Source organism: Pteronotus mesoamericanus, unplaced genomic scaffold (assembly GCF_021234165.1).
Source record: "Pteronotus mesoamericanus isolate MK-2021 breed Mesoamerican mustached bat unplaced genomic scaffold, CSHL_Meso_final contig_657, whole genome shotgun sequence".
Classification (NCBI taxonomy): Eukaryota; Metazoa; Chordata; class Mammalia; order Chiroptera; family Mormoopidae; genus Pteronotus; species Pteronotus mesoamericanus.
The window spans coordinates 16,755,577-16,781,925 of NW_026555229.1; the positions used below are offsets into that span (position 1 = coordinate 16,755,577).

General features: G+C 51.1%; 1 protein-coding gene across 1 annotated transcript in view; it reads left to right on the forward strand.

Moving 5' to 3' along the window:
- The first annotated feature begins 2,079 nt into the window (after window positions 1-2,079).
- The window catches only part of SLC18A2 (solute carrier family 18 member A2), a 28,484-nt gene continuing 4,214 nt past the window's right edge, over window positions 2,080-26,349 (forward strand). The window contains exons 1-14 of the mRNA XM_054581583.1: window positions 2,080-2,200; window positions 3,901-4,255; window positions 13,268-13,326; window positions 13,609-13,692; window positions 14,028-14,120; window positions 14,893-14,982; window positions 15,068-15,111; window positions 15,181-15,241; window positions 17,913-18,008; window positions 21,338-21,416; window positions 21,596-21,647; window positions 22,290-22,353; window positions 24,194-24,313; window positions 24,455-24,588. Of these exons, the coding sequence (XP_054437558.1) occupies window positions 2,080-2,200; window positions 3,901-4,255; window positions 13,268-13,326; window positions 13,609-13,692; window positions 14,028-14,120; window positions 14,893-14,982; window positions 15,068-15,111; window positions 15,181-15,241; window positions 17,913-18,008; window positions 21,338-21,416; window positions 21,596-21,647; window positions 22,290-22,353; window positions 24,194-24,313; window positions 24,455-24,588 (1,452 nt within the window). The remainder of the gene's footprint in view (window positions 2,201-3,900; window positions 4,256-13,267; window positions 13,327-13,608; window positions 13,693-14,027; window positions 14,121-14,892; window positions 14,983-15,067; window positions 15,112-15,180; window positions 15,242-17,912; window positions 18,009-21,337; window positions 21,417-21,595; window positions 21,648-22,289; window positions 22,354-24,193; window positions 24,314-24,454; window positions 24,589-26,349) is intronic.

The following is a 26,349-nucleotide window of genomic DNA, read 5'->3' on the forward strand; positions in this document are numbered from 1 at the left end:
ACACACATCCTGGGACATGCCGGAGTCCCCCTGTTACTGACCTACTTACTTATCCAACCAGCTCTCCCGCACATGAGGGGCAGCAATGGGAAGCACAGGGGGCGTCTGGCAGGCAGTGAGGAGGCGGCTCGGAGGCAGCAGCATAGGCCCCCCTTCTGCCTGGGGCGGCCTGCGGCCGGCAGCGGCAGACAGGGATAAAACAAGCCCCAACTCCATGCTAAGAGACCGCGGCAAAATAACATTTATTCTAAGTGGCTTTCCAAGAAAATAGCTTCTGTTCCTCCCGCCCCTGGAAGGGTCTCCACAGCTCCACTATGTCAGGGGGATGTCTATTTCTCTTCTGCTTCATAAAATGGAGGAACTTGGAAGTCAAAGGCGGGCCTCATCCCTTGGTAGTGAGGATTCCAGCTCCAAGTCGGCCCCAGACAAGACAAGCATTCTTCCCGTCAACCATCCCTTGTTTCTTTTTCTTTATTAAAAAATTAAATCTTTGGGGGTAATAGTGGTTAATAACATTATATAAGTTTCCAGTGTACAGTTTTATAATACAATTCCTGTGTATCTCATTGTGTGCTCACCACCCAAAGTCTGGTCTCCTACTGTAATCTTGTATTTGACTCCGTTTACCCTCTTCATCGACTCCCCACCCCCTCTGGTAGCCACCATTCTGTTTGCCAGTCCCTTTCTTCCTTCCTCCCTTCCTTCCTTCTGTAGCTTTTTGTTGTATATCTCACCTCTGAATGAAATCATATGGTTCTTGTCCTTTTCTGTCTGATTCACTTCACTTAGCACAATGCTCTCAAGATCTACCCATGTTGTTGCAAATGGCAACATTTCTTCCTTTTTAATGACTGCGTAGTATCCATCCTAAATTTGCATCACATCGTGTTTCACCAACCACCCAGTCCCCTTTTCCCTTTCCCCCTCCGCCACCAGCTTGAGGATACCCAGAGGCCAGAGGCTCAGGGACTTGAAGTGGCGCCTGCCTCAGGCTCCACAGGTGGCAGAGGGGAGGAGTGGAGGGGCGCAGAGTGGCTTCCCCAGGAAAGAGCTGTCCCTGGCTCCCAACACCCTATGGCCTCTTTCCTGGCACAGTTGGCCAGTAGTGTCCGTGACCTCACGGCTAATTTCAGGGACAGTGGGGATCAAAGAGCAGCTTCAGCCCCTACCTGGGGCCAGATGAAAACACTGGTCCCCGACTCCTCGCCTTGGCTCCTGACCCTTGACTCGGGGACCCCTGTCTCCTTGCCCTGGAGCTCCAGCTTCTTCCCTCTGTGCCCTCGCCGCTCCTCTCCAGTCCCCCATCCAAGGTCCCTGGGAAATGCGGCCGCGTGCAGGGGCGAAGAGCGTGCGCTCCGGGCAGCTGAGGACCTGGCAGCCGGGGGGTGGGACGCGGAGCGGGACAGGACAGCAGGGGTCTGGGCGGGAGCCGGGGTGGAGGCCCCTCGGGCGAAGCCACCGCGGCCCCTCCCGCGCCCCAGCCCTCCGCCCCCGCGAGCCGCCGGCCGTGACGTCAGAGCCGGACCCGCTAAACTGAGCGGCAGCGGCTGCGGGGCGCGAGGGTGGAGACTGAGACCCGGAGGCGCCCAGACGGACGGAGCCCAGAGCGGCCAGAGCAGGCAGCCGCCAGCGACCGCGAGGTAACGCGGGCCCGCTCCCTGCGCGCAGTGCTCGGTGCTGGGGCAGAGCCCGCCGGGGCGCAGCGGACCGCCGGGGAGTGTGGGGCTGGACGGGGGCGGGGTGCAGGGGAAGCCGCCAAGCGCTGCTCGCGCGCTCCGGAAGGCCGGGGCGAGACGGGGCGCAGGACGCACAGTGGGCTGGTCCCGCGGCGCTTTCCGAGCGCGCAGTGGTGGAAGCGGGACTCAGGTGCGCGCCCCGACGGCGTCTTTGGGCGTTATCTAGCAAGGAGCAAAGGTGTGGGTGAGGACAGCCGCCAAGGGTGAGCCGAGGGTGGGACCCCGGGGACCTTCCCGTACAGCCCCTTCCGCGGCCCGGGAAGCCTGAAACTGGGGGTCGGGGAAAGCCCCGGTCCGCCGCGGCTCCTCACCGCCCGCCGCGCCCGCAGCCGAGCCCCCAGCTATGGCCCTGAGCGACTGGGCGCTGGTCCGCTGGCTGGTGGACAGCCGCCACTCCCGGAAGCTCATCCTGTTCATCGTGTTTCTCGCGCTGCTGCTGGACAACATGCTGCTGACCGTCGTGGGTACGTACGGGCTGGCCCTCTCCGAGCGCCCTTTCCCTGGGCGCCCCACTTACCCGAACGCGGTCATGGACCGCTGCGCGCCCTGGGGAAGTTGGAGAACGCGGTTTGCAAAAGCACACCCCGCAAGACTGCCACGCCTGGGCTAGTAAGAGCGCGTTGTGGCTTCGTTTTCCTGGTAGTCAGGTCAAAAATGTAACATCGATAAAACCCAGAACTTGTGTTTCCTCCTGATAATTTCCAGCTTCCCCCTGCCCACGTTCACCACAATGAAGAAGATTTCTGTTAAGGTCTAGCAATTCCCAGAGTTCAGAGTAGTGTTATAATGCTTATTATGCTGCCTCAAAAGGAGGGTTAATAATGTGGTATAACATCCAAAGGAACAAGTAAGCATCCCTCCCTCCGAAAAGGGAAGTGGCATTTCAATAGATTGTATCTGTGGATGACTCAAGATAGGAGCATTTCAAGACCGTTTGGAGAGGATTTGGAACAGTATTCATTTTAGCCCTTTTTCTATAATGGACTTTTAAAAATCTAAATAATTTAAACCCAGGTCTCTTAATTAGCCCCATTAACAACAGAATATTTGGCATGCTTTTCCTTAAAAAAATATCTAAATTGTTAATGAATAAGAAAAAGACTTTTAAAATTTCAGCTCTCAGGAGTGGGTTGTCTCCTCTCTCCTGTTTGTAGGTTCTTCCGACACAGTTTTCAGAGCGTCAAATAGTCAGGCTTTCACCTCAAGGATTGGCAGAAATGTGAGGCTCACCGGGTTCAGTGACAAGGGCCTCGCCTGTTCTTTGTGTTGAATGCTCCATTGTTACATATGGGCCCGAAGCGTCTATTAATTCAAAAGGTTTTTCTTTTCCTTCATAAAAGCCTCAGAAATTCTTTTTTTTAAACAACAGTTTTATTTATTTATTTCTAGAGAGAGAAAGGAAGAGAAAGAGAGACATCGATTTGTGGTTCCACTCATTTCTGCATTCACTGGTTGATTCACTGGTTGATCCCTGACCAGGAATCGAACCCACAGCCTTGGCACATCAGGGTGATGCTCTAACCAAATGAGCTGCCCAACCAGGGCTCTCAGAAATTCTTATATTTTCGAGATAGGATGAAAACTTGCCAATTCCCACTTAAAAAAATAGAGAGATGAAGTGAGCGTGTTGCAGAATTTTCCAATTATGGCTTCCTGCAGGTTTATTTTGTCTAAGACACGCAATGAAATGCAGGGTCCTGTTTCCCTCATTCATGCAGTTAAAGGTCTTTGGAGCCTCTTCCTGAGAAGCCCTGGCTGATCCTGGGTCAGCACCAGCTCCACCTCAGAGCAAACTTTGCTTTCCCCACTTGAATTCCTGCGAAGGAACCCTGTAATGGGAAACCCCACGAAGGACAGGGGTCTCTGGGGCTGCCGGTCAGTTCTGCACAGTAACTGGCTCTGAGAGCAAATGGAACTTTCTCAGCCTCCTGGGGCTTTGTTCTCTCTGGGGAGCCAAGTGATGTGGAATTGTCCCAGTGTCATTATGTGTGTGTGTGTGCGTGCGTACGCGCGTGCACGGGTGGCGGGGGGTGGTGTTCCTGGGGTAGACATCCCACCTCGCTGTGTGTCTTTTGGCATTTGATGTGACCATGGATTTTCTGGCATTTGTCCCAGGGAGGGTTTCAGCACAATCACCACCTTCCTGTTGTGCTCTTGTCCCTAGTCCCCATCATCCCAAGTTACTTGTACAGCATTAAGCATGAGAAAAATATGACTGAAATACCGACTGCCAGGCCGGTGCTCACAGCCTCCGCCACCTCAGGCAGTTTCCAGAGCATCTTCTCCTATTATGACAACTCCACCGTGGTCACCGGCAACAATACCAGTGACCTTCAGCAGGGCCTGCTGCCTAAGGCCACCACACAGCACACGGTGACTAACGCATCGGTCAGTCCTTCCAACTGCCCCAGGGAAGATGAAGACCTCGTGAATGAAAATGTGCAAGTGGGCCTGCTGTTTGCCTCCAAAGCCATGGTCCAGTTCCTCACCAACCCATTCATAGGACTGTTGACCAACAGGTAGGTTGTGTTATTTTGGCCAAAGCGTTTTGTATTTCTGTTGTTCCAAGCTCATTTCTCTTCTGGAATTCTGTTTTTCATTCATTTATTTGAATCAGGGAACCAGTGGGGAGTGAGCTGGGGAAAAATCCAGTCCCTTCGCCTTATGTTTCTGTCCATAGTTTACAGTTACTATAATGGGAATTACAGTTTCCCATTTGTTTTGCCTTTCATTGCTATCTCTGTTGCCTAAAAAGTAAGAGAATACTGAGACAGAATACAGAGGCCCTCCCCACGTGGGAGAACTTTGATTCTGTCTAAATGCCACGTTCCCTCATCAGATTCTCTGTACCATGCAGTTTTCCCTTCTCTTCCACCCCTGGTCCTGCACTTCCTCACAGAAAGCCAAGGTGGCTTCTCTAGAGCTGGCTGGGTGGAAGCTCAAGCAGGCAGCCGGGGGCAGGATGTGGGGAAAGATGGGCCATCTCGCTGCAGAGAAGAAAGTTGTAGCTAATGTGGAGGTCTGGGGCAGTGTGACAGGTCTGTCCCCTGCAAGTTACTGACTGGTGTCCTCGTGCACACAGGGAAGAGAATGGAAGCTGTTTTCTCCATAATTCAAATGAGCTGATAATGCCCCCAATAATGCCCAAACTAGGTTTATGCCAACCTAGATGTTCTGGACATTTTTGGACCCCTATTATTTTGTTCACGTCCCTATTGTTGGTGGGTGGCCTTGCAGTCAGTCTTTGTCCTTCTACAGTGGAGGTGGCCCAGCTCTGCCTGGTCTGTGGGGGCTCAAAGTGTCAGACCAGGGTGTGCAGTGCAGGGGCGGGGCTGTTTGAAACATGCTCATTTAACCTTCATCTTTTAGTGCTGCCTTGTAGTATGGGAAATGCAAATACATTTTAATATTGATGTTGGCAGCATAACTGAGTGAGCTGCATCCCTCCAAAAATGATCACGATCTGTCATTTTTCCAGTACTTTCTGAGCCCGGTAGACCTGAATCCTGGGCACTCCACCAGTGTGCTCAGAGAAGAGATAAATATGCTCCCCTTATGCTTTCCAGAGTCTTCCTTTGTAAGCCATTGCAAATAGTCTTTGATGTAATTTGTGCCAATCACATCCTCAATTACCCACAAAATGTGGGATTCACCTTTTCAGTGTTGTAAACAAGTGTGTTTAAAGCAGCTTTTTACAGTTGGGGCAGGGGCGTCGGCTGCCAGGAGAAGGAGGCAGAACAGTGAAAGCGGTGGTCGTGGGCTGCCATCTAAACAGTGTAGCCCCAACGGCAGGCGTGCAAAGAATAGAGGAGGAAGTGCCCCGAGTCCTGCCCATGAACCAGGCCGAGCAACATGAACAAAGGCAAAGACCAGAGATGGAAAAGAAGGGCGATTGTGGGGGGAGTGGGATAGGGGAGGGGAGAAGGGAGAGCAGGGGGAACAGGGTGGGCTGGTCTACAAAAGGCCCCAAGTGGCAGGCCATGAAAGGAGTGGGGTTTTATTGTGGGGCTACTTGGAAGCCATTAGAGGTTCCAGTGCCAGGTTGAAGAGGCAGCAAGCCAAGCCCAGTGTTAAGCAGGTCCGCCCAGCACCCAGCATAGGTTGGCAATAGGGGAGTCTTTACACTTGCCCAGGCTGGGGCGTAGGGATGGTGGGCAGGACCACCAGGGTCCTTTGTTTAAACTATTGTTAATACCTCAAGAGGGTAACGACAAGTGTTAAACCAAGCCTGGGGCCCTCTTGGAGTGGGGCCCTGTGTGACCGAGGGCGTGGGACCAGCTCTGGGGCTGGGGGTCAGTGAGAGATGAGGCCTGCGGGTGGGTGGCAGCGGCTGAAGAGACACGGAGGTTCGCCGTCCCCAGCACAAGCCATCCTCAGACGCAGAGGTTGCAGGGTACCTGTGGCGAGCTGGACAGAAGCGCATTTTAAACTTTTGCAATTTGCTTCTCTGGGCTGACTCAGTTCAAACAATCCCAAGCCATGTCCAGCCATCCAGTCCATGTGAAGCAGTGCGGTGAAGCGGCCGTATCCAATAGGCTGAGCGAATTAACTCAGCGATGCCGGCCGGGCTGCGCCCACCAGGGAGCACCGTGGGCAAGGTGACGTTCACAGGCTCCTCTGTTCTTTAGGAGGAAAACCAAACAGTCCTCAGTGGTTACACAGTAGTTTTCTTTCTCTTTCCAAGACTAAGAGTGCTCCTTAAAATGCATCAGTATAATTACGGAAAACGGCTCAGGGTTTTGTATTCTCAGAAAGCAAGCAGCTTGCGTCCTACATGGGAAAATTGAGGACGTCATTATAATAACGCCTCGCTATTACTGTGGGTGCAAATGTTACTAGCCATATAGTGTAATGGTTAAAAACTCAGCGGAAGCGATGCGAGTATTCCAGTCTTCCAAATGCAAACGGCAAATGAAAAGCTTTAAAAAAGTCCCATTCTTGTTTTTAATGCTTTGTTTATTCCATGAGGAAGAAACTTGACTTAGTGAGACCTTTCCTCTGTGTTAAATACCCCAAATGCTTTGACATTGCAGCCGCTCAAAGCTCATGTTTGGGGCTCTGGAAAAAAAAAAAAAATCTCTTCCAAGAGAAACCTAATTTCGTTTTGTGACCTGTGAAATTCAGTCTATTCTTAGCACCTTAGTAATCCATGTTGGAATTTATCTACAGCAAAATTTTAAGCCCTAACTGCTTCCTCCAGCTACCCAGCAAATTTCAAAATAACCTTCATCATTTCGCGCTGCCTTGTAGTATGGGAAATGCAAATACATTTTAATATTGATGTTGGCAGAATAATGGAGTGAATGCCAGCCCTCCAAAAATGATCATGATCTGTAATTTTTCCAGTACCTTCCGAGACCTGAATCTGGGGACTAACCACGTGTTGGGGCACTCCATGGTTCTGCTCAGAGGAGGGATAAATATGCTCCCTTTTCTGTTACAGACTCTTCCTTTGTAAGCCATTGCAAATAGTCTTTGATGTAATTTGTGCCAATCACATCCTCAATTACCCACAAGATGGGGGATTCACCTTTTCAGTGTTGTAAACAAGTGTGTTTAAAGCAGCATTTTACAGTTGATTTAATATGTTTCTGATTAAAGAGGAGTTCAGGACACAAAGCCCCAGAGCTAGAAGACTTGAGCAAAGGTCTCGGGCCAGTTCCAGGATTTTCTGGGCAAAGGAGTTGGCTGCTCGGGAGGAAGTGCCTGCACAGCTGCAGGAGGGGAGCCAGGACGCAGGCTCTCTGTCCGGGGAGCTTCCTCTCCTCGTGCTCTTTCCACCTGCTTCCTGTCATACAGTTTGTATGTCTGGCTACTAAAAATCAATAATGAAGGTCAAAATCTGTCTTTCTTGTGTGGACTTGGGCTCTCTGGTGGTATCAGACTGAACTAGTACAGGTCCAAACCGTGAGTTTGCTGATTGCTATTTGTAACCATGGGCAGGTTGTTCAGAAAAAAAATCAGCCTGGCTTTTGGGAGATGGACCTTCCCTCACCTCCTCGGCCTTAAAAAAGTCCCTGGAAAAAATCTTCCAGCCACTGATGTGAGCTGGTCCAGCTTCCTAGCATCTCTGCACATCTCTGCACTGCTTTTGACAGTGGGGAAAAGGGAGGCCCCCTGTATATGGGGGAGCTACCTAGAGACAGGCTGCTTGCAGCCACTCCTGTTCAAAGCCTCTGGGTGTCAGCGGGCCCCACTCCGAAATGAGACCCCCCACATTACTTGTGTCACAACCCGATCTTCCATATTACATCCCAGAGCCCCGTATTCATGGCTGTGATGCTGCCGTGTGAGTGGCTTTTGTGGGCGGATGAGGCAAGAAGCAGCCTCTCTTTCTGTTGTTTTATGTATCAGACAAGATTGCATGACAAACCCTGAAAATAAAAAATGCAGTTCTTGGTAAGCATGTAAGTGTTCATCTGGCCGCTAATATAATACAAGTCACTTCTCTTTCACTTACTCATCTGGTACCATAGTTTTACTGAAAAACATGTGACCAGAGGGGAGCAAAGGACCTTTGGTTTTAGCTGAGTGGAGCGATCACATATCCAGTAACGCGTTCTAAAGCCTGTGGAGGACGTGTCTGACTTGATTTCCGTCTTTGAGGCTCCTGTGACTTATTTTATAGTTCCAGTTTATTTCATGATTGCCTTGTGTGTGAAAGGGGGTAGAAGGACTTATACTGGCAACATCTGTTATCGTGTGGCCCAGCAAGTGATTTTTAGACATCCACACACATAAGAGGAATGCTCCGGGCAGGTACAGTGCAAAAACACCTTGATGTGTCTTTGTCCGCCAATCAAGTTAAAGACGTAGCATCGTGGTCATCACTTGCTTAGCATAAGGATTACACAGTGTTTGCACCTTTAGAACTGAAAGTTATTTCAAACATACCAGGTGGCGAGGGAAAGGGTTAACCCCCTCCTTAGCTTGTCAGTGTGTCAGTGGTCTGTTTTTTATCAAGCCAGCGACAGTGGCTTAATTTATTTCCATAGTTACCTAGTATATTTGAAAGCCAGTTATTTTCCCTCACAAATCAAAGCGAACATCTGAATGGCAAGGAGGAAGCCGCAGGGCACAAAACCTCCTCGGTATCTACAGATCTACGGGTGGTTACTTTTTCTCTTGCTTCAGCCAGCTGGTCAAAGTGGGCTTTGCGGGAATAAGCAGTGACCTTTTCAGCTTCTCCGAGGACATGGGAAACCAGCCGCTGTGGAAGGGGAGCTCCTGCCGTAGACGCTGTTGGGAGGGTGTGTCGGAGCCTTCGCTTCTGATCTCAGAAAGAAGTTGGCCCTGGCACCGGGCATTTGTCAGGGGAGCAAAGCCCCTGCTTGAACTGTGTGCCAGGGAACAGTGGGGACACCCAGAGCGCGTGAGAGCAAGAAACCCACAGCTCCGCAGCTCACGGAACGCCCTGCACACATCCAATCCCTGGAAAAGACAGAGTCACGGACGAAACCAGAGGATTTGGTTTTATTTACAGAAGGATTGACGATAAACTTCCCAGTGTATCCTATGAATTTATTCCTTTTACTGATGATGTTCACTCGCATTTTAGGGGTGTGTTAGGATCATTGAAAAAAGGAGATGTTACCTCTTGTCCCTTCTGGTGATAGTTTGCACCCTGCTCTGTGTCCTCGCTTTTGTCACTTACCATGCAGCGGGAGCCCAGGTCTAACAAGCCCGACAGTGGAGCTTGCATAGTCTCCACAGCAAAGGTGAACTACTTTGTAGCGTTGAAGAAAAAGTACTGCTTCTCAGTGATGAATTAGGGAACGTGAGGTTTCTCCACTGACCCCTTAGAGGTATACATAAGTGACTACAACTTTTACTGCTTTGTATTTTTTCCTAGGGATTAAAAATAGGACTTTTAGTCTTATCCAATTGGATGAACTGCTCCCTGATGCTATGTGGAGGGTAACCGTAGGCTGGGATGGCTCACCAGGGGGTGATCATGGGAGATTTGGTTAAAGGTTTGCCACATCAGGTCCAGAATTGAGATGGCATTGAATTGGGACAAGAGCTGATTCAAATGTTTGTCGCTTACTTATGGTGGTTGAGGTTCTGTCCACTTAGGAGACATCCTGGGGAAGGAGAAAGGGCATTGGAGGTCTGCCCGTCGTTCAGTGGCCCCGGGGTCTTGGATGAGCCTCCTTCTGAAGTGGGTGCTCAGGGGGCTAAAAGAGGTTGAGGGTGGAGATCCAGCAGTGCTGCCTTGCACTGGGGCTGAGCTCCAGGGAAAGGCTGCGCACCACTCTCCCCGGGGCAGCCCTGCCAGTGGCTTGGCCAGCATGGGAGGTGAGGGCACACGTGTCTGGCGAGGAGAAGGAAGCAGCGTGAGCCCACTGGGAGCTGAAGCTGCTGGCTGGCTCTGCGACTGTGGGCAAGCCTCCCCGTCTCTGAACCTTGCTCTCTCGCCCAAGACGAGGGTTTGGACTGGCCAGCCTTGGAGTGGCCTTCCAAATTTGCCAGTTGGTTATGCCATATGTGGTTTAATAAATCCCAAAGGAATTTTAAAAACAGGAGTTGCAGTGTGTTTTAAGAAATCACAGCCCCTGGTCTTGGTAGAAGGACTCCTCTGTAGACGCAGAGCCCCGCGGGTTCCAGTCCATCTGGTTTTTGGTGAAACCGCGGCCCTTCCATCCCACTCACCCCATGTGAACCTGCACTCCTGCGACGCCTTCCCACCAAAGTGTACACAAGCAGGACCTGGCACATCTTGGACGCAGGAGTTATGCTTGTTGCCCTGAATTTTGGGCAAGTTACTTAAATTGACTGAGCCTCAATGTGGCCACCTGAAGAATGAGAAGAAAGCTAGCTACCTCTTGGAATCACAGGTGACATTGCCCACTGGTTCCCTACTGAGGTCACCTGCTAAGAAGGAGCCCACCCCAGCTGTGTCCTGCCAGGTAACCTGGGATGGTGGCTGAGCTGTGGACTGGGCGTGTCACAGGTGGGCACAGGTGACCAGGTTCTTGGTGATCACGAACAATGAATTGAACTGAACACACAGAGAGTTCATAGCAGAAAGAGAGAGAGCCAATTGCTTAAGTGACAGTGCGCGCCACAGAACATGGGGGCGGGCCAACTCTGAACAGAGACTGGTGTCAGGGGCTGGAGGGATTCTATTCCTATAAGCAGATATTTCCTGGCTGGTTTTGGCGGGCTTTTATTGCGCATGTAGAAGTAGTTGTATTACTCTTAAGCTAATGTACGTGGGGTCTCCCTTGGTTTTCCTTGATTGGCCACCGGGGGAGGGGGGCCCACGATGCTAACTTACCATAATACTGTTATAATGACGCAGGGGTCCTGTAGCATCTTCTGCGCAGGTGCAGTCAGGATTCACCACGATTCAGCGCTTTTCCAGAAAATGCGGACAACGGGTCTTAGAACAGGGTCTCTGTCCTGTATCGATGTCCTTTGTCTTAGCCCTGGGGCACCTCCAGGCTTTCCTCCCTCCTGACTATCTCCTGCTTCAGGTGTAGGTATCACTGTACAGCTTTGACACACATACAGTTTTCCAAGTCGTGTGTGGGGAGCGGTGAGGAACCTGTGGGTTATTCCGGGGCAGCTGCAAGTGTTGTCCTATGTCGGCTCTTTCCCCAGAAATACTGTAGTTCCTGAGAGGTATAAACTGTCTGCGAGCTCTCCTCCCCGAGCCTCCTGGGAGTTTCCTTATTGGCATCCTGCAGTACCATGTAGGACCTGTGGTTGTGCATGGACTCCTTTTGCCACATAAATAAAGAGCACAGAGCAGTCAGCTCCAGGCTAATTGAGACAAGAGAAGCTACCATCTGATGGCCATCTGGACAACAGATCAGAGCATGACCAGAACCTTTGGAAAGGTTATATTTAAAACCAGATATGCCCTTTGGCTGCTTGAAGAGGTGGGACAGTTTGCAAGGTAAAGCCCTGGACTGGATGGAATGGCTTGGAATGAAATTAGCCTTAGGATGTCCAGTGAGTCACTTTTTTAAAAAAATAAAGATTTTTATTTTTAGAGAGAGAGGGAAGGAGAGAGAGAGGGAGAACAACATCAGTGTGTGTTTGCTTCTTGTGCGCCCTCTACTGGGGACCTGGCCTGCAACCCAGTCATGTGCCCTGACTGGCAATGGAACTGGAGACCCTTTGGTTCACGGGCCAGCACTCAATCCACTGAGCCACACCAGCCAGGGCCAACGAGTCACTTTTTGTGCCTGAGTTTCCTCACATGTGGAATGGGGAGGTAGTTGGCTGTCCTTATCAAATCATTGAGCTGCCAGGGGGTGGTAGGTGTTTGGAGCAGTCAGTGATGGATACTGCGATTTTTTTCTTCGAGGCTGAGTGGCTGCGATTCAGGACTTTTTTGGTCTACGATCCAGGGCTAGGGAAAGGCAGGGCCTGGAGATGCTCGGGGCTGTCCTGGGTGGACGCGCCTCTCCCGGAGCCAGCGCTGCACTCCCTTTCTGGGCAGGGGGCCTAGGAAGCGCCTTCACCCTCCTGCCTCACCCCCATGGCAGAGACCAGCTGTCTGCTTAGTAAGCAGAAACAGAGGAAAGAAAGGAGAATGAGGGAGAAAATGAAATTTCTGAAGCACTGTCTCTGTTCCAGGCACCCTGGTAGTAGTGTACGCCCACACCTCAATATTTATTTATTTATTTATTTTGAGAGAGAGAGAGAGAGAGAGAGGTCAATTTGTTGTTCCACTTATTTAGGCATTCATTGGTTGGTACTTGTATGTGCCCTGACCGGTGATTGAACCCACAACATTGGCGTATCATGACAACGCTCTAACAAACTGAGCTCCCTGGCCAGGGCCCACATCTAATTTTACACTCGCCCCTGTTCTGGGAGGTGGGAGGTGGGTGGTGGTGGGCTCTCTGGGAGGCTGGTGGGGGGACTTGCTGGGTTACTGGCAGGGCTGGACGTCCAGCCAGGGTGAGATACCAGAAGGCCAAGGCTGTCCCCCCGACCCACCCGCCTGGTGGCAGAGCCCCGAGGGGGCTGTGGTCTTACGGAAAGATCAGGATGTTGCATTTTTGCACAGAAAACAAGACCTGACTTTCTAGGCTGGCCTCGCTGGGTCAGCATGAAGACAGATTTGAACATCTCGCTTCCTTGCGCCTCTTAGACAGAGCACAGTTGTCTCTGTGGCTGGTCAAGTCACTTGATGACCTTTCAGTAGAATCATTTGATTGCAGTTGTCCCTTTGGAAAAGCTCCAGCAAAGACTGTAATATAAGAAATAGTTTAAAAAAATAATGGAAACAGGGACTATATATTTTGGCCATGTCCTGGCTTACTTGCCAATGCTGTGTTAACATTTGTCCTAGAGAAATTTCTGTTCAGAGTGGAAGTCCATAAATGTATTCACATTCTAAGACAGTCAAACACAAAAAGGTCACGCAGGAAGCACAAACTATATGAATTTTTAGAAAAGTTGACCAAACAGTAATCCGCCTGATCCCACAGGGAAAGCAGGAGAGACTCCGTACAAAGCTTTGAGAAAACACAAAGCAGTTGCCAGATTTTTCCCATGGTTTTGTCTTGCAGGATCGGCTACCCAATTCCCATGTTTACAGGATTCTGCATCATGTTTATCTCAACGATCAGTAAGTGTCTTGTGTTTGCCATCGAGTGTGGGTCTCAGGATGGGCTCTCTTGGCCACCGCGAGTGGGGAATTGACAACCCAACCTGGAATGGGGGCAGGGGTGGGGGGATGTTGGCAAAAACTGCAGAAAGAAATCACCTGCAGAAAAAGCGCAGGCAAAAACACCATGGGGTTAATATAGAGGTGAAGCATCCGGTGACGGGCCTCAGGGGGCCTCGGCTGGCCGGGGCCTTGCAGTGTTCCACTCCCGCCCTGACAAGGCCTGGCCCGCTCTCCCGGCAGTGTTCGCCTTCTCCAGCAGCTACGCCTTCCTGCTGATCGCCAGGTCGCTGCAGGGCATCGGCTCCTCCTGCTCCTCGGTGGCTGGTAGGTGTGGAAGTGCCTGAGTCAGCACCTGGGGCCCTTCAGTCTGTCTGAGGGGCCACAGGCACTGGCGCGTTGGCCGCCCGTGCCCTACCCCCCAATGCCGTGCCACTAGCTGGATTGTTAAGGGAACCCAGGTATTGGTGGTGGCGGCTGGCAGTGAGCTCTTGGAGGAGGTATGCACTTCTGCGTCGGACCCTGCTTGGTCTCACATTTTCGTTAATCTGATGGGTTTGGGAAGCTTGCAGGTCTGGGTTGGGGAGGGAAGGCGAGACATGGATTATCCTTTCGTGCTCCCAGAGCGTGGCTCTTGGCTGACCTTTTCTTTCCCTGTGTAGGGATGGGCATGCTGGCCAGTGTGTACACAGATGACGAAGAGAGAGGCAACGCCATGGGGATTGCCCTGGGCGGCCTGGCCATGGGGGTTTTAGGTGGGTGAGGACCACGGCGGAGGCACACCGAGAGCCTGTCTGGTGCTGGACAGTTCTCCCCGATTCCACATGCACGTGGACAGATTCCCTGGCTGCCCCTCTTAGTCCCTGCTCTCGTGGAATCCTTGAAAGATGGGGCTTCCTGACATGGGAGAACCTGGGCTCCCCCGTCTCTCTCTCCAAACTTGCTGGGGGACCTTGGGAAGCCAACCCCAGACCTCCTGGGCCCAGATGTAAAGTGGAGGCTCGAACAGGCTGGTCCGCCCAGATGCCTTCTCTCCTCGCACACATTCTCTGAGTTACCATTGGAGAGGGCCTCCCTGCCTCCTGAATCTGCCTCCACACCTCCTGGCCTGGCCTCCCAGGCCCGGTGCCAGGATCTCTCCTGGGAGGAGACACGGGTGCTCTCCCCTTTCTCTGTTGCACCCCCAGCCTTCCTATGAGAGCCCACAGTCCCTGTCTGTGCCAGTTTATAAGGGACGAAGTCCTCGCTGACCTGGCTTCCTGTGTGCCTTCAGCGGCCAGGATCTTGTTTCCCTCTGATCCTTAGTTTGCGGTGACCCTTAGAGTCTCTTGTCCATGTGCAGGGGTGATACCGCTGGGAGGAAGTTGCCAGGGCAACTTCACACTACTAGATATAACATAGAATGGCCACTTCGAGTAGCCTTTGGAACAAAACAGAGCGGAATGCAAGAAACAAGTGGGCGGTCCTAGTGGGGTCGGGGGGCGCTGGCCCCAGGGCCTGGCATGGTTCTCTGTCTCTGCCCTGCAGTGGGCCCCCCCTTCGGGAGCGTGCTCTATGAGTTTGTGGGGAAGGCGGCTCCATTCCTGGTGCTGGCTGCCTTGGTGCTCTTGGATGGAGGTGAGTCTGCGTGGGGACCTTGGCCATGACCTGGGCATGTATGTTGACGGGGTGCAGGGCCACGCCTTTTGTTTGTCTCTTGTAGCTATTCAGCTCCTCGTGCTCCAGCCGTCCCGGGTGCAGCCAGAGGTAAGCCGCTGGGAGAGGAGGGCGCTGCGCCAGCCATGTTGGCACTTCTGACCCCTGTTTTCTTGACAGAGCCAGAAGGGGACACCACTGACCACCCTGCTGCGGGACCCCTACATCCTCATCGCTGCAGGTGGGGCTCCCCTCAGCCCCTCGGTCCTTCTCAGCCCAGGGGTGGGGGGGTGGGTTGGGCGGTGAGGACCCGTGTTCATTTTGCTGCTGGAAATGTTGGGCTGTGGAAGAGCGTAAAAGGCACAGAGAGGTTCTACATCAAAAAAAGTGGTTTTCTTCTGTCATCAGTGTCTGACACTCAGCCAAGTGCCTGTGTCGTTTTTCATGTGGGGCAAAGGTGTCTGAGTCACAGAGATGCCCTGCAGCAGAGGCTTGTTTTGGGTCGGCCTTGTCGCCGTCCTTGTGGCAAAGACCATTACTGTCTCTCCTTGAACTGCTGGAAGTCGTTCATCGCCTCCCTGCAGGGGTCTCAGCTGGGGGTCTGATTCACCGTGACATGTACGGACAGACAGCAACAGCGGAGCCCCAGAGGACTGCGAGGGCACCTCCCTTTCTGCGGCCGGGGTGTCCCGTTCCGTGGCAGAGAGGCCAGGCCGGGAGGCACCCTGTGGCTAAGAAAGCTCACGCCGTTGGGTTCTCGGCCTGGATGGGCCAAAGGAAGCCCCGGTCGTGTGGCTCTCAGGGAGGATCGTGGCAGCCTTCATCCAAGGGACTGTCCCCTCAACACCACCCCTGCGACACAGGCCTGGGACCGCCTAACAAGGGACCAGCCTTGTGCTGCTGGGTCCTGGATACTGTGGCCAGCAGTGGCCCTTGGGGGCAGGCCAGGGGAGCGCAGGTCCTCTCCACTTAGGGTTAGGTCTGTCCAAGCAGGAGTCAAGGACACAGGGGGGTGGGGGAGCCAAGTGAGGTGGGTGCACGCGCCGCCTGAGGGCGTTCCAATTCAGCCTCTTCCCAAGCCTTGGGCTGGTTTTGTTTTAGCTTCTGCCTCGGGGTTTGTCCGGGTGGTTCCCCCGTAACCCTGGCGCAGGTCTTGTTCGTCATGAGTTGTAAACCTGGTGTGGTGACCTCTTCAGGCCGGAGAACCTCTCTGTGTCCCCGATGATGCAGGGAGCATTTGGCAGCCCAGATGCTCTGTCTCCGAGGTGTGGCGAGAGATGGGGCCCAGAGGTGTGGCTCCCCGCCGCTCGGGGCAGCTATCTGGGCAGGCTGAGCAGCCTGGGCCCCTCCTGCCTCTGCCTTCCTTTGTGGCTCACTGTCTCGTCCCTGTTCACAGAGGGAGAGGCAGGTGTCCAGCAGCACCGAATGTAAACCCGTCAGCAGGCCCAGGCAGCCTCGACGGGGGCAGCTGGGCGCCAGGTGGTGTCCCATTTGTACCCGTGGGATTTCAGGGTATGGAAGTGACTGATGACATCGAGAGGTCAATACTGTGGAAAGAAGATTGCCTACCTTTCCCAAGGAGAGGGGGCACGCCACGTCCTGTAGGGCCACGTGGGAAAGCCCCGGGTTTGGTCAGGAGGCAGATAGGGGCACGGGGAGGTCTAGGCCACAGCCTTCATGGGACAGGCAAGGCAGGGCAGGGTGAACAGCTTAGTGTCTGCTCATTTAAATAATCCCAGCAGCCTTTGGGGCCTGGAGGCTGTCTGGTTGCCTGACTCCAGCCCTGAGTGGATTTAGTGGAGGGGGCGTTGATTTGGTGGATCAGAACTAGATAATGAGGGGTTCACGTGTGGGCTCTGGATCGCGGGGGGTCTGTACACAGTGCTGGCAGTCGGTTTGGCTCTGTAATTAATATAAGTGAAATAAACACAGAATCTAAGAAAACACAGAACAAGTGGGTGCGGGGGTCCAGTCATCTCCTCATCATCTCTGTGTTCTGCCTTTAAATGTCACAAAGAAAGGGAAAAAAAAAAACCCTTTCTTCATCGTGGGAGCACCTTAATCACAATTTCACAATGTTCTTTTGATCAAGATTTTAGCAAATTAGAGGTTCCATAGGGCACAGCACAGGAAGCTCTCAACATGATGGGAACAGTTCCCTGTGTCTTTTCCTAGATGGTTCTACATTGATAAAATGTTCCAGTTATCAGAGTGATAATGGACATTTGCAGAGACCCTCTATGCACAGTTGATATTAAGAAAATATCCCAGAACAGCACCCCTGTATTGATACATTGTATTGTATCATGCAACTGGGGCTTGGGGTCTCCTGGGACATCATTAGAAATATCTGAATTCATGAGAGGACTAAATAGTAATGGAGAAAAAATACAAGAAAGATTAAATCGAAAGGGGGAAAAAAAAATAAAGACCCTGATTACTTTAAGTAGGTTACACTTAAAAAAAGAAAAGAAAAGAGAAAAGAAGTGTCTGTGTTCATTGCACAGTGAGACTTGGGTGTGGGGGCCTCAGGCCGCCCCCATCTGCCGGGGCCTGGAAGTGGCCTGCCCCGCCGGCCTCAAGCAAGTTACTCCACCAGAAAACGGGATCTCCCTTTCTTTGTTAATGAACCAGGAAAGTTAAACCAAATTACCTCTAAGGCTCCCTCCAGTTCCAGACTTCATGACTCTGGGAATCTCGTTGTTTAAATAATAATAATAAACAACCACCCCGCTTCACTGTCCCCTTGATCTGTTATTTTTTTTTTCTTACAAAAGCGGGAGAGGCTCTGGGTTTCCAAGCTGATGGTTCTGGCTGTGAGCACCTGTGTCTGTGTCTAACTGTGTCTGAAAACGGTAAGGGGCCCTGGACACCCAAACCAGAAGTGCACTAACCCTCTTGCTCCCTTAAAGGGTCCATCTGCTTTGCAAACATGGGGATTGCCATGCTGGAGCCGGCTCTGCCCATCTGGATGATGGAGACCATGTGTTCCCCGAAGTGGCAGCTGGGTAAGGACTCGGAGGGTGGGGGCGGGCTCCTCTGATCCTAGAACTTTTGTCCCCAGGGCGGGTCTCATCGTCATAGCCCTGCTGAACTGTGGGTACCAGGATGACCAAGTGTGTTTCTGTTCGAAATTTAATGGGGTCAGTGCTGAGGGTAGCCAATGAGCTTTGGGGTCTCTCTTGGCTCTAGTTTCTGTATCTTCTGCGCCATCCTTGATGGACGCATAATTCGTATAGAGGCATCAGACCTGGGCAGAAGTCAGAGAGGAAGAATACATTCAGCGTCGCCCCATATTTCTGAACTGGACTGGTTATATTGAATATACAGGGACGCGAGACAAGGATCTGTGTTGCTGTTCTCTGTAGGGCCAGTCAGTTGTCCCAGGACCAATAGTCCTGATAATCCCATGACTGATTTCTGCCACCTCTGTCATGCTCAAAATGACGTGTGTTCCTGGGTCCATTTCCGGGTCGTCTGCTTGGATTCCTGTGTCGATGTTTCCCTATTTAAGTACTAAAGCTTTAGAATATCGTTTACTCTCTGGAAGGCTTGTCCCTGCACACACGCCCCCCCCCCCTTTTTAAAAAATGTGTTGGTTATTCTTTCCAGAGATTTATTTTTTTCCACAGTTCTTTCAACCTAAATATGGGTATCTTCAGATGGAGGCTCAGTACTGGATGAAGGGGACATTTTGGTGCCCCCAGCCTCCCCCGGCAGCCTTATTGTCCCTCTGGCATCGGCATGGGCCCTCTGGGGTGGTGTCTTACCAGATGCTGCCTCCGGGTTCACACTGGGCCTGTCCTTTCAGCCTGAAGCACCGCGCCTTTTGGGTTGTGCATTGAATTGCTGTGTTTTTTCATCAGATAGTCCTTGAAAGGCCCCAGGTGCCTGGGGGAGAGGGAGCTCCTCATGGGCATGAGGTTTCTCTTTGGCATGAGGGAAGTGTCCTGGAAATTACACAGTGGTGATGGTTGCACAACCCGGTGAATACACTCAAAACCAGCGACCTGTCCATTTTAAGAAGGTGAATTTTATGGAGTGGGACCTATGTCACAAAATAAATGCAAAACCAGGTCCCAAACAATAAGAGTCACTCAGTGAAGGAGAAAAGATTCTGGGAGCTATGCTAAGGCTGGTTCCTAGACAGAAAATTTGGCTCTGAACTTCCTGGCTGTGGAGACGGGAAACCCGGAAGCTCCGAGAGGGAGCGAGCACATCACCTGCAGAAGGGATGGACTTGTCCTAACCCTGAGTTAGCGAATGGCGACCTTCCTGTCTTACTCCTAGCCCCACGGAAGGTATTTGTCCAGATCTCCTTTCTCTCTGGTCTCTGCAGTGGTTGGGGCCTCCGGGTGTTTCCAGGAGGCGCTGCTGTTTGGTGGCCCATGGCTGGGAGGGTCCTGCATCGGCTTTGCAGGGCTCCAGGGCTGAGATGCTTGTTGACGTCTGGATGTCTTCACTTAATTGACTCATTACCCTCACTGCGTCAGGCCCTGTGCAGGGCACTTACTGCTTCGTCCTCTTCCTCTCTGGGCACAGCCTGAGGCTTGCTTTTATAAAACCTTTAAAGTCAGTCTGAGGCGTTGGGCCATCTGGACTAGATAGCAGGCCACAGGCCACCTCGATTTCCTCTGGCAGGGCTTGTCACCCAAGCCAGATGGTCCCATTTCCACCAGTGAGATCATCCCGTTCTTGTTGCAGAGATAGACTTGAGTCTCTTCAAGAGAGTCACTTTTCTCTGCCTGTCCTGTGTCCTCTGCACAGGGAAGCACCTCACTTCCTGACGGTAGCTTGTGGCCCACCCCTGCCGGCGCCTCTCAGGCCCCTCTGAGCCTTGGTGAGGGGGCACCCTGGGTGACACAAGGCGAGGACCAGTCCCCTGAGTGGAGGACCCAGGGCCAAGCGCCACAGCCCTTCCTCTGAGGCCCCTGCCGCCACTCAGCCCCTCCCCAGGCAGGGACTATGTGAGCCTGAGGAAAGCCAGTCTGTCCAGAAGATTCCCCGATTGTTTCTGGAGAAAGACCACACGACTGGAAGTCAAAGCAGGACAGCCTCACCAGCTGCACGTGTAACACGTGACGGCCCTGGCTGAGTGCTCCTAGATCCAATCACCTGGCAGTCCCGGCCGTGCTGGAAGCCTGGGCCTTCTGGAGGTTTGACAGCTTTTGTTCACTTACAGAGGGACAGTGACAGGCTCCTGTACCCTGGGAGAGGCAATGACTCCGCCTGTCTGTGTGCTGAGAGCTGCCTGGACGGGAAAGGCCCCCGGGCCCTGCACATTTTGAGGGCAGTGAGCACCTGCCGACCATCTAGTATCTACCATGTGTGTCTGATTTATGCGCTCGTATGATTGACAACAAAGCAGCTGTTGCTGTTGGTGGGCAAGGCTCAGGATCAAACCTGGTATATCTGATTTCAAGAGGAAACAAAACACTGGGATTTCGAACACTAAGAGTTTGGAGAGCCGTCTTTGAGAAAGAGAGTGTCCGATTGTCCTACTAATGAATAGGGAGCAGAGAGAGCTGATGTGGACAAGTCCCCTGGCAGCCAGGGCTTGGCTACCTCGAGCAGGCCTCTGTCCACTGCAGAGGGCACGGCCACGGCCACCCCTGCTGCCAGCAGCTGGACATCGGCTCCGTGCCAGGGTTGCAAGGTGCCTCTCCTGGGTCCGCCTTGGACGTGAACATCCTTGTCACCTATGACTCAGCCACAAAAGACAACCCCAGAGACACCTATTTTTTGATATGGAAAGATGTTTGTAAAGCTAACTGGAAAAATCAGGGCGTAGAACAGTAGGGATAATCCCATTTCCTAGGAAATACCAAACAAAATCCTGCGCACACACATTATGACGTACACATAAACTTATAAGGGAAAATAACTGTGGTGATTATCCATGTGATGGGGTTTGGGGTTAATTTTACCTTTTTTCTTTGTCCTTATCTTCCTGTTCCCTAATTTCTTCCATGCCTATCGTCTCCAGTCCCCCAAATAACGAAGGGGACGGGGGCCGGCATGGAAGCCACGTGGGCCTGCGGGCTGACAGGTGTTCGGGCCCTGCCGGTGTCCATTCACTGGGCAGAGATGGGGCGAGATGGAGCCGCTGATAGAGAAGAATCTCGCGTCTCCAGCGTCTCCACGCGTCTCCACGCGGGCGGAAGAGCTGCGCGGGCCGGCCTGGCTCCGGCAGCTGCCGGATATTAGCTGCCCGGGCGCCGGCCGCCCGGCTGCATCTCATCTGCTCTGATCGCCGCTGCGGTGCCTGCAATTATTAGTTTTCCTAACACTTGACTGATACCAGTACTGATAAGGTGTCCTTTTCATTAATTTACAGGCGTCGCTTTCTTGCCAGCTAGTATCTCTTATCTCATTGGAACCAATATTTTTGGAATACTCGCACACAAAATGGGGAGGTAAGATGAAGTGAAACCAACTCTCTCTCTCTTATAATAATGTCAGTCTTCAAAAAAAAAAAAAATTCTCTGTATTTCTGCCTTTGCTATTAGAAGTAATTGTTTTGATTTCCATTGAAAATTTGGACTGGGGGCCAAAAAGGAACATTTGTTGATGGTGCTTTTTTGTTCTTTGACAGGTGGCTTTGTGCCCTTCTAGGAATGGTAATTGTTGGAGTCAGCATTTTATGTGTGAGTAAAAGACGACACTTCACGCCTGGGAATGTTCTGTGAATAAAACTTTTGCTTTGAGCAAGAATCACCAAGAAATATTTTTAGCCATTTTGAGCTTGATACTGGGTTTTATTACAGCTTTCATTGTCTTCTAATTTTTTAGTATGTTAAACATTTTGAACTAGGCTCTCCTGGGGACACATTTTCATTCTGTGTCAGTTGGAAGTTATTTACACTGTTTTCTTAGTGGTTGTATTTCACCCACCCCCATCCCCATCAGCATAAACATTACAATATCTTAAACACTTGAGGGCAACTACCTGAAACAATAGCAATATGTTTTTCTAGAATAAAATGCCTTATACTTTTGATGGCCAATATCTACCCCAAAAGAGGTCTTTGGGCCCTTGTCAGAAACAGAGGCTGGTCTTTCACATCTGGGAGTTGATAATTTCTCATGGTGCTCACACAAAACCTGTTTCAGCTTCAACTTTAAAGCTTTGGAGGGTCTGGTTCTCCCCAAGCCCATTTCCCCTTCTTTCTGTTTCCTTCAAAAGGGAATATGCACACCCAGCTGGAGAAAACATTTTTAGGAGTTTCCAAGATGTTTTAGAGTTGTATATCATGTTATTTTAGTACAACATTTATTTCCTCTTACAGATTCCTTTTGCAAAAAACATTTACGGACTCATAGCTCCCAATTTCGGAGTTGGCTTTGCAATTGGTAAGTCACATGGGCCTTGTGCCTGCATTTAAAACAGTTTTCCCATTACTCAGAAGGTTTCCTCCTCCTTGGGCCGACCTGAATCACTCAACCTTGAATTGTTGGAAGCTTGAGGGGAGGCTGTGAGTAGCCAAGCTCCAGTACAGCCTGGAGATTGTCCACAGGAAGATACTTGCTTCCACATTCTAGTCATTTGTTTCCTGAAAACCAGAATTTTGAAAAGCCTGGTATTTGCAGAAGCAAGCAGATGCGCCACTGCTGTGCCTGGGGAAATGAGTCCCCCACTCATAGCATGTTGTTTGGGCTCAGATCTGTGAACAGGCCTTCCCAGATGAGGCTGAGGGTCCAGGACTTTGCATGTATTTTTTATAGGGTTTGGTACAGAAAAGGCGGACTGATGTAGTGATGACCAGCTGTGCTGCAAGAATTTCACAGGCAAAGGAGTTGGGTCTTTGTAACATGAGGGGCAAGAACATGTTAGGAAAAATCCCGTTAATATTTTGGATAAATAGTATAGGTTTGTTTCTCATTTGGAACATACAGATCGATCATGGGATAAGTAAGTGCTGAATCTGCCTCAGGTCAAAGCAGGAATTTAACCTTTGGAACAGTAGAAAGAGTGGAGCCTTTGTGGACCTCTGGGGCCAGGTTACATCACCCTAGTGTGTACATGGCCTCTCATGCACCTTCACAGCATCAGTCACGGTTGTAATTCATTTTCAGCTCTTTGCTTAATGTCCAACTCTTCTCTTCTCCTCTGTGTCCCCACACCTTGCACGTATTCGGTGATCAGCAAATACTAGTTGAATGAAAGGAATTTCCCTCGTCCTCCTGCCCTAGTACTTGGGGAGGTGAGAGAAATCCCATCGGAGTGCTGTAGGGGTGTGTTCACAGACGTGGTCTCATTGGGCCAATCTTTTCCATCCCCATTTGACAGGTGGGAAACCAATGTCCCAGAGATAAGGCACGACAGGGCCCACACATCAGGGATTTGAACCCAGAGCTCTGAATACATGTGCTCTGTCTTTATGCTTCCTGTCCCTGACGATTCAAGAGACCAGAGTCTGGTTTGGGAGGCAGTGTGTTTTCCCCCCAGTAATGAGCAAACCTCTTTGGATCCTAGTTTCCTGAGTAGGACCGGTTGGTCCTTCAGACTCCTTCTTGTTCTGGTTCCTTCTGATCCTCCCAACTGTGTGTGAGGCCAAGGTGTGGATGGGGAGGAGACTGGGTGAGGCCTGTAGGTATGTCCAGTTTTTGAGGCCAGGGACAAGTGGACCAGAAACAGGAAAGCAGCAACAGGAAGCAGGTTAGGGGTCCACACGGCCGGTAACCAGCAACATGCTGAGCCAGAAGAAGGCGGTGAGTCTCCAGAGGCCCCGGTGCCCTCCATCAGAGGACAGACCTTCTGGACAGCAAGGCCAAGGGGAGGCAAGGCAGAGAGCAGGCAAATGGTGGCCTAGGTAGTCTCAGCTGCCTATAGTCAGTCTTCAGTGAAAAGTGGGTTCTAGGGCAGGGGTCCCCGACTGCCGGGCTACAGACTGGCACTGGGCTGCACGGCAGGAAGTGAGTGGCGAGCGAGTGAGCAAAGCCTCACTGGCATTACCACCTGAGCTCTGCCTCCTGTATACCTTCCACCTCCTGTGGAAAAATTAGTTTCCACGGAACTGGTCCCTGGCGCCAAAAAGGCTGGGGACCGCTGCTCTAGGGAGTCTGCCTCAAGAATTGCAGGTAGGGGAGACCGAGGGGCCTCTGGGTTGTGAGGTGAGGACTCAGTCCTGATGTCCATCCCATTTTTCAGTTGACAACAGTTTGCTATAGACTGTGTTCCCTGACTCCACAGGCATGGTGGACTCGTCAATGATGCCCATCATGGGCTACCTGGTAGACCTGCGGCACGTGTCTGTCTACGGGAGTGTGTACGCCATAGCTGACGTGGCCTTTTGTATGGGATATGCTATAGGTGAGGACGTTGGCTTTACAAAACCACCTTTTATCTCAGTGCACGACAGAGAATGCTTACTGAAAACGAGTTAAACCTTTGCGCCTTTCTGTGTACAAGACATTTGCTGAGAGCTTTATCTAATTCTCCATTTCCTGAAAGGTCCTTCCGCTGGTGGGGCTATCGCGAAGGCAATTGGATTTCCGTGGCTCATGGCAATTATTGGAATAATTGATATTCTTTTCGCTCCTCTCTGCTTTTTTCTTCGAAGTCCACCTGCCAAGGAGGAAAAAATGGTAAGAAAATTTTAGGATGTAGTCAAGTGTTTCTCAATCATTTTAGTGTAGTCCTTTGGATAGTTCCATCACAGCTTAGTTCTGAAATACATTTCTCCTTCTTCTAGGCAGAACTGTCCAAACATAAATGGTCAGAGTTCCCTTTTAGTTTATACCACATAGGGCAACTATGACTTTTATTATATCAAGCACTATGTTTATAAATTTGAAGAACAAAATTATTTTTGTGTATAGATTAAGCTCATTTGTCAATGAAATATAAACATGGGATAGCTTAACTTTCTATGGTTCCTGAAAATCGTGACTATAAATACATACATATCCTTCTGCTCTTACTCCGAAGATCAGCCATTGTTCGGTGCTGTTTGCTATTCTCCCAACCCTTCTGGCTTTCAGTAATAGTGCCTTAGGCCTTGCTGCACAGGACCCTGGGGGTGGTTTTAGTGTAGGTAACAGGCCCTCATGGAAAAATATTGTACATGCCCTTTTGGGCACACGTGAGCATGTATAACCTTGAAATTCATAATCTCATGACCAGAATCATAGCTGTAGGCAAGGTAGAGTATAAAGTGTTCCTCTTTTGAATGCATTCAAGCCTATCAATTCTAAATCTGAATTTTGAAATGCATCAGCCATTTTAACCTTTCCGATAAGCATTCATATCTGAAGGTGGTGGGTGTTGCTGATTTTCTAAAACGTCAGATGGTGATAGATACTTATCCAGCTAAAAGAGTGCTTTTGGTTAGGAATGACTGAGAGAAGCAAGGCGCAGGGAGGTGGCATCCTTGGTTCATGAATGGATATGAGGTCCACTTGTGATGTTGTGCTGGGCGGCAGCCCACGTGCTTTCTGATGATTGAGCTGAAATGGGCCTGGATGCGTTGGCATTCCTTCAACTGCCCTTTTATGATTTTCCCCAAATAGTGACTTTAAAGACAGATTCAGACCCTGAGATTAGATTACATACAGCCTTTGGGGCATTTTTTGCATTTATTAATCTGTTCAATATATTTGAAAACTATATCCAGCACTGTGCTCTTTGTTACGTGGGATTTAACTAGATAATTTTGAATTGCTCATGACTCATTTGACTCTAAGAAAAGACTGGAAGGTGCTGTGGAAACATTTTGATGGAAGTGACCCCGTTCTCCCTGCCCCTTGCTTAGCCAGCTGCCTCTCTGTGGCGCTTTATTGTACGTCTCTCAGAGACTTACTTGCTTTCTGGCCTGGTTGTCCAGCTCCTTTCCATCTTTGCTGGGCCCCAGAATAGCACCTTGCCCGAATCCGGGTGAGAAAGTTCTCAGTGCAACAACTGGCAAATGGCATTCTGTTGTCACTACATCAATTTGATTAAGGCTAATCACCGACAAATGCTTCTGGCACCCAGGAGACCGTCTAAGGCTGTCAGGAGACAGCGCAGGGCTGGCACGGGCCCTGGAGCAGGACTGTGACATGGGGAAATGTGATGGCTATTTTACAGGGCTGTTGGGAGGATTAAATGGAAGAAAGAATCCCAACAGAGAGTTTAGCCCGTGTCTGGCACACAGGACGTGCTCCATAATTCTTGCTCTTCCCTAAATCTCTGACGGACTCTGTCGGCCCAGCGGTCCCCTGCCTCATCCTCCCCTCCTTCCTTCCGTGAGGTGAGGGCTCCCCTTCACTGTTCAGACCCCAGAACTGCTGAATGGGTTTCCCTGACCAAGGCTGCAGACGTTAGCCAGTGGCTGTTGTGTTATCTTTGTTGGCAGCAGGATGGCTTAT